General features: G+C 40.2%; 1 protein-coding gene across 1 annotated transcript in view; it reads left to right on the top strand.

The window, feature by feature from the left end:
* NPNT (nephronectin) overlaps nucleotides 1-14,128 on the top strand; it is a 48,094-nt gene extending 33,966 nt beyond the window's left edge. The window contains exons 10-13 of the mRNA XM_062493800.1: nucleotides 7,536-7,631; nucleotides 8,718-8,816; nucleotides 12,312-12,568; nucleotides 14,033-14,128. Of these exons, the coding sequence (XP_062349784.1) occupies nucleotides 7,536-7,631; nucleotides 8,718-8,816; nucleotides 12,312-12,568; nucleotides 14,033-14,128 (548 nt within the window). The remainder of the gene's footprint in view (nucleotides 1-7,535; nucleotides 7,632-8,717; nucleotides 8,817-12,311; nucleotides 12,569-14,032) is intronic.
* Nucleotides 14,129-15,697: the final 1,569 nt, after the last annotated feature.

The raw sequence follows: 15,697 nt of genomic DNA, 5'->3' as shown, positions 1-15,697 counted from the left end.
TTTTATGTGCTGTGGACAGAAAATGGAGAGTGAAGCTGACAAAAGCTAGAAGACAAATCCTGGTACCGCTTAGTACAGTGCACTTTTGGTTTCATATTCAGTTAAAAATATAGAGTTATGTTTAAGTGAAATTCTAAAAGGAAATATAATAGAGATTTACTGGAGAAGCTTACTGTAATGGGAATAAACAGTTAAAAATATGGTTTTGTGGAATTTATTGCAGACTCCAGCATTGTGCTTCCCAAGTGTGTCTCTCATGTTGCAAGTTTTCTCTGGAATACTAAAGCAGAGGGATAGTTTTCAGCTATTTTCATGAAGTCATAACGATCATCTGTGTAAAGCTTGTTATTTACAATTAGTCTTTCTGTATTGTCCCTGGAGGGATTTTGAAGCTAATGCTTTCAATACATGTGCTTCAGATATAGGAGTTTAGAAAATAGGAAAGTAAAAACCTTTTAAGTTTGGCTTGATCTGACTGCAGCTTCCAATATGGTACATACAACAAACACAGGACCTTTGCAAAGTGTTTGTCAACTATTGGTTTAGGTCAGCTGCCACACTCTTGAGTTTGTGATATACATGCACAGCACAAGTAGGACTGAAATGGGTCAAGCACCAGCTGTTCCTGGCCTCAGCAGGTAATACAGGCACACACAGTCCTCAGACCAAGTCAGTAGATGTCTGTCTTCAATCCCATATAACTTATTTTGATTCTCTGCTAGAGACATTCCTGATACACATGTGTGTGTGACATAAATGTGTGACTGAAAGCATTCTGCACTTGTGCTCCAGATTATGCTAGCAGTGTGATCTTTAATTAAGCTGGTGTCTTTTTTTCTCCTCTCTTATTCTTTTCTCTCCTTTCCACTCTGCTTTCTGCACTGTTTTTTTCTCTTTTGTCTTCTGGACACTTTGAAAGTATCATCTAGGTAGTGGTCACTGGAGTTCTCTCCTACTTTCTGTCTGGAAGCCTTTGTGTTGGGAGTGCACAAAAGCATCTGTTAAGAATTGGAAACCTACAGTTGAGTGCAAAACAGTTCTGTTTCAGAAGAATGTGCTGCTTTCTCAAATAAAGCATTGCTTGTAAAGTAAAGTGTTTCTTCACCTGTTGAATCCTGTTACTGCAGGAATTTGTGGGGAAGAGCAGAAGTTGTATTTCCTCATGTGGGACATTGAGAAAAGCAGGTAGAAAAGTTATATCCCACATACATACTACAGTGGGATGCACAGAGTGTAGGTCTGCCTCTCCTCAGGACTGCACTTGCAAGGATAACACAGAGATACTTGAACATCCCCAGATGCCATCACACCAGGGGTTCAGCAGCATGGGACTGTTATGCCAGGTGCTGCATTCCTGGGCATTAGCTGGGCTGCAGATCTGGCTGTGTGAGTGCTCTTGGCCCATGGCAAGTGTGAGGTGAGGTGTGTTAGCTGATACACCTTTCACGTGAGCTTACGATGGTGTGTGCAGGGTGGGTTGAGCTTCAGGTTCCTGCTGGCCAGTCCTGCCCCTGCTCCAGGTGTGTGGGAGAGCAGTGCCTGGCTCTGGCTGCAGCTGCTCAGTGTGGGGCACTGCGAGCTCAGGATGGCAGTGCTCCCACCCAGTGTAAGCCCGTGCCTCTCCAAAATAATTCCTCGCAGCCAGACACAGTGTTAACAACCATGGTGGTAAAACAATTAAGGATTTCAAACTGAAATAAGTAGTAACATTTAGCTAACCTTGGACTTGCTTCTTAGCTGCTAGGTGGATGTGCTAAACCCTGCCCACCTCCAAAAACATTTGTGGATTTTTCACTTGCCTCTGTATTTTCTCAGGGAAGGGGAGTTTTAACTATTTCCTTCAGCTTCTTTAAATCTGTTTCTGTTTTAGTCTCACCTCCATCAGACATTTTTGCAATATTCCTGGGCTGTGGATGTGAGCTAATTTTGTTTTGCTTATACTGAGCATCTTTAGGTTCAATTTGCCACATCAACTTCTCTCCAGTTGAGGCAGCAGCCAGTTCTCAAAAATTAATTTGCACTGTGGTCCACATATGCCTGCCTGGAAAAAGAAGAAGAACCCTTGCTCTTACTGCCTTTATTTGTTTCCCACTGGAGAATACAGGCAGCAATTAGTAGTCTTGTAGTTCTTATTTTCTTGGAAAACAGGGGAGAAAGTCAATGTTAGATCCACTCAGGTCATAAAATATGATTTGACTCAATTTTGTAAATCTTCAAAAGAATTTGTGTCATCTTACATGGCTGCTTCCTCCTGTGTCCCCAAGGGTTGTTGTAGTCCAAAAGTCACAAAAGGCAGTGTTTTAGCACACAGGGGTGGGCAAAACCCAGCATAGAGAGCCCTGTACCCAGAAACCACTGGCAGTTCTGTGCTCCCAGCCATTAGCGTCTACTAAAGACCTAAAAGTTGTGTTTTCAGCTGGTTTATCTTGTGATGCATGGACATTTCCCTTCCTTTTTTCCCATGTGGCTTTGAAGCCTTAGCCAGACTTGAAGGAAGCAGTGCTGCTTTGCTCTGCCATCAAAAGGGTGGTACTTCTGTCAGGCAATCCGTGGCACAGGGGCCATTGGCTGCTGCACAGGTATCCTAGACCAAATCCTGGTGCTCTAGGATTGGTCCACATCAGGAGAGGGAACATTCTGGGGCAAATGTACTTTTTTTTCTATAAGCATCTCTCAAATTCTAGTTTTTTGTTAGTTAATGTTTTCCCGGGGTACCCTTGGTGACTCCTTGCTCCTTGTTTTCTCCCTTTGTTGTTATTTGACCTGCTGTTCCACACACTGATTGAACTTGACCTAGGATTTCACTTCAGAGCTCTCTTGAATGTGCTGCTCAACTTGAAATGAAGTGAGGACCAGAGAAATTGCCCTGTTTAGCAGTGACAAAGAGCACAAATGATAAAAATGCTGATAATGTTATTTAAATGCCTTTGCAATTTTTGATAGGTATTGGATTGTTGCTTTTCTTTAGATGCTTTACCACTTTTCTAAAAAAAGTGTGTAGTGGCTTTGGGGAGCTGCTTTTTTAGAGAACAAAAAATTTGTATTTTTTAACATGGAATTCCTACACTTGGCCTTTGAACCACTTAGATGCAGACAGTGGAATCTGGCACCAAGGATAATCTTCTCCTGATATGGATATGGGGGGGAATGGCAATGAGGGAGGAATGCAGTGATAGCTTAATATTTAACTATTTCAGGACTCATGCAAACGACAGTGAAGTACAGAAGAATCTTGTCTGGTTATAAGTCTCTAACAAATAGAACAAACTTCTCAATAAAACTATGAATTTCTGATACCATTGGGATCTGGATGATAAGCACTTAAAGCATAATAATAGATATCAGCATAACAAGAATAAACCCCCTTATCTGTATTAAAAGACAGTTCAGCAGTTTTCCTTCTTAGCCCTTAGTGGAGCCAAAAAGATTGGAGTTAGGATATGTTTCTCATAACAGCAATTAAAAATGTAAAGATTGGATTAAAACTGGATTCCTTCTTCCTTTCAGTGACTGCCAAGTCCTTAGTGCTGTAAGTGCAGTTCTGTGATCCTTGAGGCAGTTGAAAAAAGGGAAGTAATAAAAGCAAAGAATAGGGGGTTTGTTATTCCTTGATATTGTTAGAGTAGCATTATTTTACAACAGCATTTGATTTGTCTTCACTGTTCTGGCACTTTTTAAAATGTATTTGTCTTTATGTTTAAGCATTTATGATAGGTGCTTTGTTCCTGTTGGTACTCTGGAGTTTAATCATGAAATCTAGGAATCTTACAAGTCTCACCCTCAATCAACCTTCCAGCAAGTTTTGTCCCCAGATCTGATATGCAAGCTTCTGTACACTCCTTGTTACAGCTGTGTTTTCCTGAAAATCATTTGGCACTCTGCACCTCCTGAATGATTGTTCATACAAAAGCAGACAGGTCACTTTGCAGAAAACCTCCTGCAAAGATAAATACCAAGATGCTTGATTTTGGTAAAACTTAATGGGCCTTGTAACTGCCCAAGAAATTCAAGATTGGACTTTAGAGTTGGTGGCATGCTGACACTGTTGTGTCCCCTCCCATACATAAAAAGGGCTGGAGAGGGTGGGAGAGAGTCCATGAAAGCACTTCCTGAAATAATTCTTCCTGCAGAATTTGAATCCGTAGAGTTTTAAGAAACCTGTCCTGGACACGATGGGTATCTGAACAAAAGGGTGAAATGTACATCTCTGTTGCCTCTTCTTTTTTTGCTCAGCATATATCAAAACTTTCCTTGGAGGAAAACAGGACTTATTCTTGTTTTCTCAATCTGACTGACCTCTGGACTACCCTTAATTTTAGCTGTTTTCTACTGTTTTCTACTAGCTGTGTGTGAGATCTCATCACCTGTTTATTTTTTGGTTTTTTTTTGGTTTTTTTTGCAAGTGGGATTTAACAGCTTTCAGTCGTAAAAATTCAGTTTAAAAAGTCTTTGTCCTTTTTTGTTGATTTTAGCAAATGGGAAGCTTAGTCATGATTACTGTGTGGAGTGGAATTGTACTTACAGTGCAAAACTAGTTTTTTCTGTAAGACAGAGGACTGCATTATTAATAGTAATAACAATTACTAATATCATAAAGTTGCACTCCATGTTTTGGTTTTGTAACACCAGAACAACAATTATTCAGTTTATTGCAAACAAGCTGATATATATATATATATATACACACATATATATATATATATATACACACATACACACACACACACGTGCTTTCTTATACTCCCAATCTCAGCAATTAACAAGTACTTAAAAAAAATCTCTATTGTTTTCCCAAAGGTTAAAAAAGCTGAAAAGAAATCACTCTTATTTAATATTTAATAAGCAGAGTTATTTAATATTTCCCCCCAGATTTGTACATCTATGAAGAAGTTAGCTTACGAACCTTGAGAATATGGTAGTGGTGAGGTATTGGCTCACTCAGAGCTTATAAAATTCTTCAGGTAAAGGAAGCCAAGTTTCTATTTAACAAGCTTTATCAAACCATTGAAGTTAAGTGAAAAGCACACTGATACAGTATATAAAGTACACAGAAAGGGCTTGGAAAGCTTGCAGAAAATAATTCTACCAAATACTTTCTCCCACGATCACCACTCAACATATTGGCCAAAATGAAGTGTCCATGTGGGTCATATTTAGAGTCCTACATCTCTTACAGTAACCCTTGTTCCAAACTGAGTGCACATTCCTGTAATTAGGTCCAAGCACTAAAGTGACTGTATTAAAGCACTGCAACGCATTCTTATAGAAGTTCATAAAAAAGAGTTTGGAAAGGACTCTGAGGGAACTTATTGAAAAAATATTTTTGTGGGGCTTTGATTATAGGCAGTTATATCAACTTGAATTTGGAGAATTCTTGTATGTGTGCTGAGATGTAACTCATGTTTGTAGAAGATATCAGTGCATTAGAAATGGTACTTGAAGAAGTAAACTGAAGTAGTTTACAGGATAAGTTCCTAATATTTTTTGCAGTATTTTCCACAAACAAGGACTATGACAGACTGGGAAGAGGGTGCACAGGGCATGCACCTTAAAACTGTGACCCCTGAGTATCCTACAAACCTTAGAGCACGGCAGAGATTTTCCTTCATGCTCTTTGCCACTGTGCTCATTTAGAGCCATATAATTCCCTGCCTGTGAGCCTGTCTGTGGTCTGAGCCTTTGGTGCCTGCTGTTCTGTGCTCAGCACTTCTGAAGTGAAATGCTGGCTTGTTCTCCATGGCATAGAAAGCAAACAGTATCTTCTTCCCTTGGCACAGTCTGAGGGGGGGAAAGGCAAGGTGGTGGTCCCTGGGTGTGCAGCATAGATGGGTTTGTTCAACTGCCCCACCTACATAAATCAGGGTGAACAATGGATTTGTATGCCTGAATATAATATCTGTGCATAGATGTACTGGCCTAGGTCATGTGGACTGTGCACATTTGTAAGGTTTCTTTCATGCTAAATCTCAAGGTTTTTAATCACGTAAGCAAAACAGCCCAGGTGAAACAAAGCAGCAAAAATACTATTTACAATCAAGTATCTTTAAAAAATTAACAGTCCTCTAATACCCAAGTCAGCCTTAAGTCTGAAGCTGTTTCAAGCATTAATATCCTAGATGCAAATAGACATAATCTAAAATCTGCAAAGGATTAAAAAGAAGACAAAAGAAGGAAGATTTAATGATTCAAAAAATAACTATTACATTTAGGACTTCATCTGTTTCCTACAGATTTTGAGCTTTTTAACTATTTGTTTTTGTTGTATAAAATTTTTATTCAAGACCTCTAGCCTAGAATAGTACTTTAAAAATACCTTGGAGTTAGCTTATTTTGTAATAATTTCAACTTTTTTTTTTTTCTGTCTTTCTGGCTTTAGAGGAGCTCTTGCAGCAGTGCTCTTTTCATGTTGACCTAGTGCAAAAGAAGTTCCTTGTTAACCTTTGATTTGATTTTTTGAAAACAACAGAAAAAAATTTCCTTTTAATTATCTTAATTCTTCTCGCTTGGTCTACAGAGACATTAATAGTTATTTTAGCACTGTAAATGGAAAACATGTCAAGTTTTTAAGCTAAGACCCTTACAAATACCTTAGGTGTCAGAGGCACCTATAAAATCTGAGGACCTGTCTGAAACACATTACTACTGTTATGAATTATGCATTAGACATGCCTCTAAAAGAGGAATTTTCCAAGACAGCTCTCATCAGTGCAATCTGTTTATTTGTAGTTGAGTGCTGTCCATCAGGCAAGAAATCTATGTAAAACTTAGAGATTAGCACAGCATCTTCAAAAATACGTGTGAGTCTTTGTAGCCACCTAACTTTGGCAGCCATCACTCCCACAAAGACCTCATAAATTTCAGGTTGTCCTGGATGCTGAATGTCTAATAACCTCTGGGCCTCTTGATCACTGAGAGCTCTGTTCCTTCTCTTTGCAGCTGGGTGCAGCAGCTGAAGGACAGCCAGTGCTGGAAAGCAAAAAGTATAATTACAGTTGAATTCTAGCTTCCACTAGAACTCCTTCTCAACTCCCAGTACAACCCTGATAATTGTTTTGGGAGCTCTAATCCTTTGCAGACAGATGGATGTACTTTCAGCTGTATTTCAAAGGTTAAGTGCACGTGGGGCCTCTTACAAGTACTGCTGCCTCCTGTCAAAGTTCTCCTATAAATGTCTGTGGAAGGTTTGAGTGAGGACTTTCATGTGGCTTTATTTTATTGAGAAGCCACTATCTCTGAAAATGCACTTGGAGAGGAATAGTGTGCTTCAAGGTTAAAGCTTTCCCCCCTGGTTAAAAAGGAGCTTTCATTCAAAGGGCCTTCAGGAGATTTGGAATCACCTTTTACAGTGCTTAGGTAAATGTTACAACACCAATCATAAATATGAAGGCATAAAGTTTGAGTCTTCATACTGAATATAATTAAATATATTGAAATCTCCAAGAAAAGCACAGTGCCCAGAGCTGCTCTGTTGGTTGTTGTTAGAGATAAAGCTAGTTAGTGACCTACTACCTTATCTCATTCATTTTTTCTCACAGTTCCACGCCAGCCTGGAGTCAGCAATAATCTGTTTGAAATACTTGAAATTGAAAGAGGGATTACAGCTGATGAATTTGAAGCAAACGATGACCCAGGTAAAGACCATGTCTCCTATTCAGGATGCAGGGTTTATGATTTTTTTGAACTTTCTTGGGGATTTATGCATTTTTCAGGACTCCTATATCTTCTGCCCCTCTTGTAAGCTATGCTTTATAAACCCATGTTGTCCTGGTTTGAAAGACAGGTGTTTGCTAAGGAAAGCAGAAGCCTCCCTTTGAACTGAAAAATGTGATCCTTCCTTATTATGATTTTGAAATTAAGGGAGCTCTCAGGCAAAGATATGGGGGTAGGAATAACAGTTCTTTACTAGTATATCTAACAAGACAAACAAGAACAACAACAGCTATGAAATTACCCACAAACAGAACAGTAACTCATTTCCAGTGTTTTCTGGCTGCAGGCACCTTTTCCCTGAGCTGCAGTTCCCGGTGCTGGGGGCGGGCGGGTCCCGCAGAGCTGCAGGAGGGCTGGGGGTGATGGCAGAGCTGTCCCAGGGGGAGAGAGAGATGGAGAGAGACCCCTCCGCTCACGGTGTGGGTCCTGGTGCTCAGCAGAGTGCTGGATGGTGGCAGGTTACAGCGAGATGGGAGCAGGGCAGGGTCCCACAGCAGTGAGGATGGCTCCCGGCGCTGGGATGGCAGGGATGGAGCTGAGGCAGCGATCGTCCTTCTCGTCCGAACTCCACAGGGAAATGGGGAGAGCCAGAGCCTTCCGTCTGCTCTTCTGGGTGTTTGGATATCGAGGGGTTTCCCTCTTCCCTCCCCTCCCCCTTGTCACCAGGGCCCAGTCAACAGGTACCTTAGCATGACAATGGGGAAAATTCCACAGAGGGAAAAGGGAAAGAACCAACCCCCAACACATGTAAACAATCCTTTGCCTATGTGAACTTTTCACGTTAATTCCCCAAGAAATTCAGCACAAAAATAGCATGAATTGTTAATAGTACAAGGGTGCTTTTTATTATTTAGTATTTTTGCAGAGTCTTTTCCTAGAACTCCTTCTTCTACATTTAATTTTCATACTTACTTGCTAGTGTCAGCCACATGGAAAATTGAAAACCCAAACAATCTGAATCACTTCTTGTTTTTTTTTTTTTCTGACCTCCTGCTCTATTCTGCCAGGTGTCCTGGTGCACAGCTGTGATTTTGACAGTGGCCTGTGTGGGTGGATCAAGGACAAAGATGATGACTTGCACTGGGAGCCAGTGAGAGATGCATCAGGTAAGTGATCTGTGTACAATCACATCCTGCAGTAGAAGAGCTACCCAGGCTTGACGTTGATGACAGTTCCTGCTTGAGGACAAATTACACAGCTTTTGTTCCCTTTAGTTCTGGGATATATTTCAGACCAATGCCTCTTTTGTGAATAAAAAGCAAAATTGAGGATTCCCAATGTTTAAAGAGCAATTGAAAATTTAATCTTATCATAGCTGACATTTTTAAAATAGGAATAGTAAATGTAGTCACCAAGTTTGTCTTAAAGGAATCTGAAAAAAACGTGGACTAGGGAACAACTTTTATTTATGGTGAAGCAAAGCTTATTTTTCAAACTACCATGTAAACATAGTTATTTCCCTATCACTAGCAAAAGTATAGAAAATGCTGGAAATAATCTTTGTTTTGCTGCCAGATATAATGTTCTAGTTTAACCTCTCAGATTGCTGTAGCTTGGAGTAGAATTTGATAAAATCATTCTGTATAGAGGAAAAATGTTAAGTAACTGGAAGGCAGATAAGTTAAATGCTGAAATACAGAGGCTTCTGAAAATGGGATTATTTGGGATAATAAGAAGTGACATTACACCAGGCAATAGAGAGGAGTGTGTAGTAGCTTCTTGCACGACAGGAGACTGGCATCAGCACTGGTGGTCAGCCACAGGAACAACCCTTCCCTTTCTCCCACCTCTACTGTCCCAGGAAGTGGGATGGATTTTGTCCCCTATTGATTTTGGCGTGGCACTGGGAGGTTTCTGCCCTTGCCTTCCTACCCTTCCCCCAGCAGTGCCTGCCCCACAGTGCCGGGGATTAGACACACATCCCTGGCTCTCTGTAATGATGGGATTACTTCATCCCCAAGGAGCAGCCTTTGAAGTGCACAAAGCTCACATTATGTAGGGATGGAAGCCTGCGGAAGGAAACGCTCTCTTAGGCGGGACAATGGTGCAGGTTAAGATGAGGGAGGGTGAGGGCACTGAGAGCCAGCCATTTTCCTCATGCACCACCCTGTCAGAGCTGTCTGGCCTTATGCTGCCACTGGTGGGGCAGTCATTTGCCACCGCAGCAGGTGACCTGGCACCTTTTCCAGGCTGTTTGGCTGGCTCAGTGGAAGTGCTGTCTCCACTGCCTGGGCAGGGGTCCCCCCAAGCAGGCTGCTCTAGTACTTCAGGAGCTCCTTGCGACACTTGAAAAGCCTTGGGAATGACTGGGAGAGCAGAGCTCCTGCAGATGAGAAAACAGGCAGCTGTCTCCTGCCTGCAGAGGGGCACTGAAAAAAAAAATTACATGCAATTAATACCTTTTTTGAAACAATGGATTTAAAAATCCATTTTTTCTAAGTTGGTCACTCAAAGGATATTCATCATCTGTACTCAAAAATTGTTGTTAATACATATTAAATTCCAGAACTATGATTTTTAAGAACAAAGAACTATGATGTTTAACTGGTTCTTTTTTTGTCAGACTCTTTCCCTGAATTGCTTCCCAGTAGTCAGGGTCAAGCTCAGTTTTTTATTTCTTGTGTATGTTCTGCTGCTGTTGACATAACCTGTTAAAACTAGTCCCTTGAAGTCACCCACCCACCCCCTCCATTTTGGAATACTTTGTTGGAAGGATTTATTTTCACAGCTTGTTCCTGACTGCTTGCTTGCACCTTGCAAAGTTTGCTATGTATTGGTTTATCAGAATATGCATTTTGAAAGGTGCTATGCTGGAGCATTATAAGCTTATCTTGCATGCAGAAAATGCTGATTTGAGGGGACCTTTATCCTGCGGGGGCCTGCCTACAGATATGTTTGCTTTGTGCTTACCTAAATCTGTTTCCTATTGATTTGATTCAGCCACAGTAACTATCTGAAAATGATGCACTTAATAAGTCAGTACTTTCATAGTGGTATAATTGTATCTTCAGCAAACAGGTACAGTTATTTAAACTCTACTGTGCTTATTTTAGCAATTACTGACCTTGCTGCAAAAGCAATGTACTAAAAAAAAAAAAAAAAAAAAAAAAAAAAAAAAAAGAAAAAACAAAACCAACTCCCTAAGAAAATACCTACCAAGAGGCTTTAACAGATTCTTGGACAGATGGATCCCACTCCATAGCTAAATGGTGATCTAGGGGCCCAGACAGCCAGCAGCACAATAAATCTCATTCAGACCAAAGAATTTAAAATTTTATGTACAAGTAGTGAATTGGAGATGTGGTTGGCTTTCCTTTCAAGTGTGTGACAAGCCCTGGTACATTGTAGTTAAATCTTACAGCTTTTGAGGGAAATCATTGTGACTTTCAAAGAGAAGCTTTTAAAAAATAATGCTATGTTTGAGTAGTAACAGAGACAAAAATATTTTTCTATCTGTTTAACTGTGTATGTCAACAATATTGCAAACAAATATTTCTGTATCTTTGGTTTTAACTATGGAGCCTAAAAATGCCACTTTCTTAACAAACTTAAGGTAGAGGTGGCATTTTTTAATTAAAATATATGTAAAAGCTGATTGCATAAAGAAAAAATATTCTTAGATTCAGTGTAAGATAAGGTTTTGGTGTGGGTTTTTTTTGAACCTTTTTCCCTTTGGTAATTTCAGATATTAAAGATTTTAGCCCCCCCCCCCCCCCCCCCCCCCCGCCCCTTGCAAAAGTTTTAATGAAAAGAACAAACAACACATACAGGTCTGGATTTTCTCCAGGATGAGAAATCTCATTTAGTGTAGTTCTTAGTGTCAGTGTGAAAGGTGCCTTTCTTCTTTTTAGATTTAATGGATGTTGCCATACCTGAGATCCTTAGCTTCTCATATTCAGTGTTTTCTGGAAGGCACCTTTACTTCATACATGATAGGAGAAAATAACAGGGTTTTGAATTGAGTATGTGTGTCCACTGACAACTTCCTATGGTTGGAATTTGGGGTTAACAGCCATGAGGAAATCATTGCTGCTTCTTGCTTTCTCGATCTAATCCAGATTAAGAGTTTAAATTACAGTTAAATAGAAGAGGCTATTGGGGTTGCAGATGAATATGCTTTGAGACTTACTCTGTAAATACAGTTACCAAATAAAAGGAAAGGGACAGAGTCATAGCTCAATTACATTATAGCATTTATTCTGGACTGTTATCTATCCAAGAGCAAAACATTGCAGCTTGAATGGTGCACAAATTTGCACAGTAGCTTTAACATCACTGTGGGTTTAAAATCATGGAGTGACCAAGGGGCTGTCAGAAATGACGGAATACACGAGGTTTTAGTTTTTGAGAGGGGTATTGTTTACTTTGTCAAAAAGAAATTAGATGGGCAACACCTAGCCTGGTACTAATGTATAGAAAAAAGCAGCACTATAAATCTTACCCTGTAGGAGGCAGGTGCACTATATGCCTTATTTTACACTCTCTGGACCTTGTGCACCCATTTATTTATTTTTAATAACTCTTGTGCATTTGATCCTGCAACTTAGTGGCGTTAAAAAACCCAAACAAGCCCCCACAACTACTTGCTTTTTCCACTGCAGGGGGACAGTACCTTACCATCTCTGCTCCCAAGGACAAAGAAGGAAGAGTAGCACATCTTATCCTGCCATTGGGGCACATGGCTCAGGTTGGAGACTTGTGCCTGTCCTTTAGGCATAAGGTGCCTGGGCTGCATTCTGGTGCTCTCCAAGTCTTTGTAAGGAAAAATGGTGCTCACGGTCCAGCTGTTTGGGGAAGAAACGGTGGCCATGGCTGGAGACAGACACACATAACTTTACAAGGACTGGGCATCAAGAGTGTAAGTACTGAAGATTGTGCTGCTTTTTGGGCTTTTGCATGAAAAGCTGAAGACACTTAGTGCAACACTGCAGTGTTCATCTTCTGGGTTCAGTTTGACTCTGTTTTACTACTTTGCTGCCAATGGAATCACAACTCTCACAGATGACAGTTATTGTGTATTTAAAAAAATTAGTTTTATGCACAAAAAAAAAGAAATCCCAGCTACAGAAATAGACTCATAGTACAGGCTACTGTGTCATTTCCTCAGCTATCTGGTACAGCCCATTTTAAGGGAATCACAACCTAGGAAAGAAGAGCCTCATGGACAGAGGCATATTCTACAGAGATTTAAAAAAAAAAACCTGTATCAAGATTCCGCATGAGTAATGCTTTGAATAATACAGTGCCATGAAATAGGAAGAATCCTCCCCTGTGGATTAGCAGCTGGCTAAACCAGGGCAAAGATACTGAAAATAAGTAATTTTTGGTAATGCAGGGAGATTACATATGCAGTCATATGTGGTTTTATGACCTTTAATGTCCCTGCAGCTGATCAGGCCAAGGAGGTGAATAATGACCTAACAATGCCCATAATACAAAATGGTTTAGTTCAATCAAAAGAAGCTGCCTGGAAAATCTTTTAATACCTGGAAATCTTAGAAACAGTGTGTGATTAACTGGTATCAAAGGCTCAGTGTCATTCTTCAACCTCTGAATGTAGTTTTTATTTCAGATCTGAAGAACTGGCTTGGGTATTTCAGGACCTGTTTTACTCTGACTTAAATATCAGGTGCTCTGAAAAGCCCACACATCATAATCACAGAATAATGTTCATTATGGGAGCAGGCTACAAGACATACACAATGTCTAGGTTTAAAATTAATATTAAGGCTGTAATTACAACAGGTTATTTTCTAGAAGATTTACCTCAGCAACTGTAGCAAACATCCCTGACTTTGTTCCCTGTAAATGAATGTCAGACTGAGAATGAGGACATTTGTAATAGGGGAACAATACACTGCTATATTCTTACCTTTTTTCCCCCTAAATTTATCACTTCTGGCAGTCCCCCTTTGCACTGTCCCCTGCCTCTCCTGAGCCCCTGGCAGTAGCTGTCAGCATGGGCTGCCATCCATTGCACCACAGCTGGGAGCTGCCTCATGCCACACTTGAATTTGGGATCTTTTCCAGCCAGCATGGGCAGCCAGGGGTGCTGACCTGGACCACTGGGACACTTATCCAAAGATCAGGGAGTGAGGGAAAACTCTTAAGCTGGGAAGGCCTCTGCCAAAGAGAAATCAGGAAGAAATGTGGAAGTTTTATTTTCTAGCTAATTAAAACCCAAACACAACTAAATTATAGCGATTTTTGAGGAGCGTGCTGGAAAACCTGAGGAGAATTTTATCTCATCACACTTTCTAATGAATTATTTTTGTGAATTTTTTTTTATCCCCCATTCAAATTATTCTATTTCTCCTTCTAGGTTATTTTCAGAGGTGAGAAAGGGAAAGGAAGAACTGGGGATATTGGTCTAGATGATGTGGTCTTGAGGAGAGGACGCTGCTCTGAAGAGCATTAGCCAAGACAATGGACCTCTTCTTGACCACCTCATGCAATTCCTACCAAACTTTGAAACAGAACTGCATGGAAAAGAAGAAAAAGTGCGATAGCAACAACTTCTTAGTGGTCTCCTAAGTGCAATCTCATGGAAATTTCACATAAATACATGGAGACTACCTCCCAGGATTGAGGAAATCCAATCTCAGGCTGGTTCTTTCTATTAATCCTTACCCCTAAATCATATTTTGGATGTAAGAACTTTGCCCCCTGTTAAGTCTCCTGTTAAGTCTGGTGAGTACTCACAGAAAGAGCACTTGTGAAAAAGGGAGAATTAATTACAAATGGTAGCAAAAGGAAGCTCCATCTCAAAGTTTGAGTGTTAACTGACAGCCATTATCATCCCATAGTGCTATCTTTCATGATTAATTTGTGTGAGTTACGTTGGATTACTGAAAGACTGGACCTGAACTTTGCCTTACTGCCACTGACCTTTGAAGAAAGGTTTTCCATATATGAAATAGCATTTATTTTGCTGTTGCGTCTGCATTAACCAAAACCAGTTATAGAGAGTAGGCATTGGATCCTGTAATACTGCTACTGCTGTGTTTTGTGTATATGTGTATGAATAACATATTTATGTTTTTAGTATTTACAGGCTGTAGTTGCAGGGTAATTTGCAGCTGTACTTTCTTTTTGTACAAGACAGGAGTTTAGCATCTTCTTCGATACTGCTGGTAATGCCAAATTTTCAGTCAGTCAATGGTGCTCACTGAAAAATGCTGGTGCAGTTTTTCATGTTGTAACATCCTGAAGGCAAAAGACCAAATGCTCACCTAATGGAAACTGGCATCTGAAACTGGTGTACAAGTTGGCATTGAGTTCACAAGGTCCAGCAAGAAGCTCCTGGTTCAGCTGAAGACTGAGCAGCCAGGAGAAGATGCACTTGGGTTTTGTAAGGTTGAGCCTGTTGACACTGCCAGGAATCATCCCTTCCCACAGGTGGCACAAGCCTACACATGAGGAAAAAGAGCAGCTGCATTAACACTGTACAAACAATTCACACTGTGAAATGCCTTGAGTGGTCTTTGTCAAATGTCCATATTCCACCCAACCTTCTGTATATAATAAGCATTTTATTCTTTAGGACTAGAAAAACTAGTGGGAGCTAAGTATTTATCAAAACTTTGGACTGATTTTATAGTTATATATCTTGTGTGTGCTGTGCAGATTCCCAGGGAATTCTTCTGTTTGGTTTGGAATTTTTTAAGTGGGCATCATCTCACTGCTAGCAATTCTAAAACTGACAAAGTAATTGTAACATTTAAGAAAATGACAGGAAATTGGTAAAATGTTGTTAATGGTGCAGCCTTAAAGCTTAAAAATAAATAAATAAATAAATAAATCTCAGTTCTTTTGAATATAAATACGGTGTAAAATAAATGTCAGTTGCATAGCATGTTCAGTCTGGTACAAAGTTCACAGTCACAAAATTGGAAGGCCATTAGAGGACATATTCCAAATCCCTGGTCCTGACAAAGTACCAGTCTGAAAATATTTTTTCCCATTCATCCCCTAGGACAAAACATGG

The sequence above is a fragment of the Cinclus cinclus genome, chromosome 5, assembly GCF_963662255.1.
Source record: "Cinclus cinclus chromosome 5, bCinCin1.1, whole genome shotgun sequence".
Taxonomy (NCBI): domain Eukaryota; kingdom Metazoa; phylum Chordata; class Aves; order Passeriformes; family Cinclidae; genus Cinclus; species Cinclus cinclus.
Note: the sequence above shows the minus strand (reverse complement) of the source record. Positions and strands in the feature narration are given on the sequence as shown.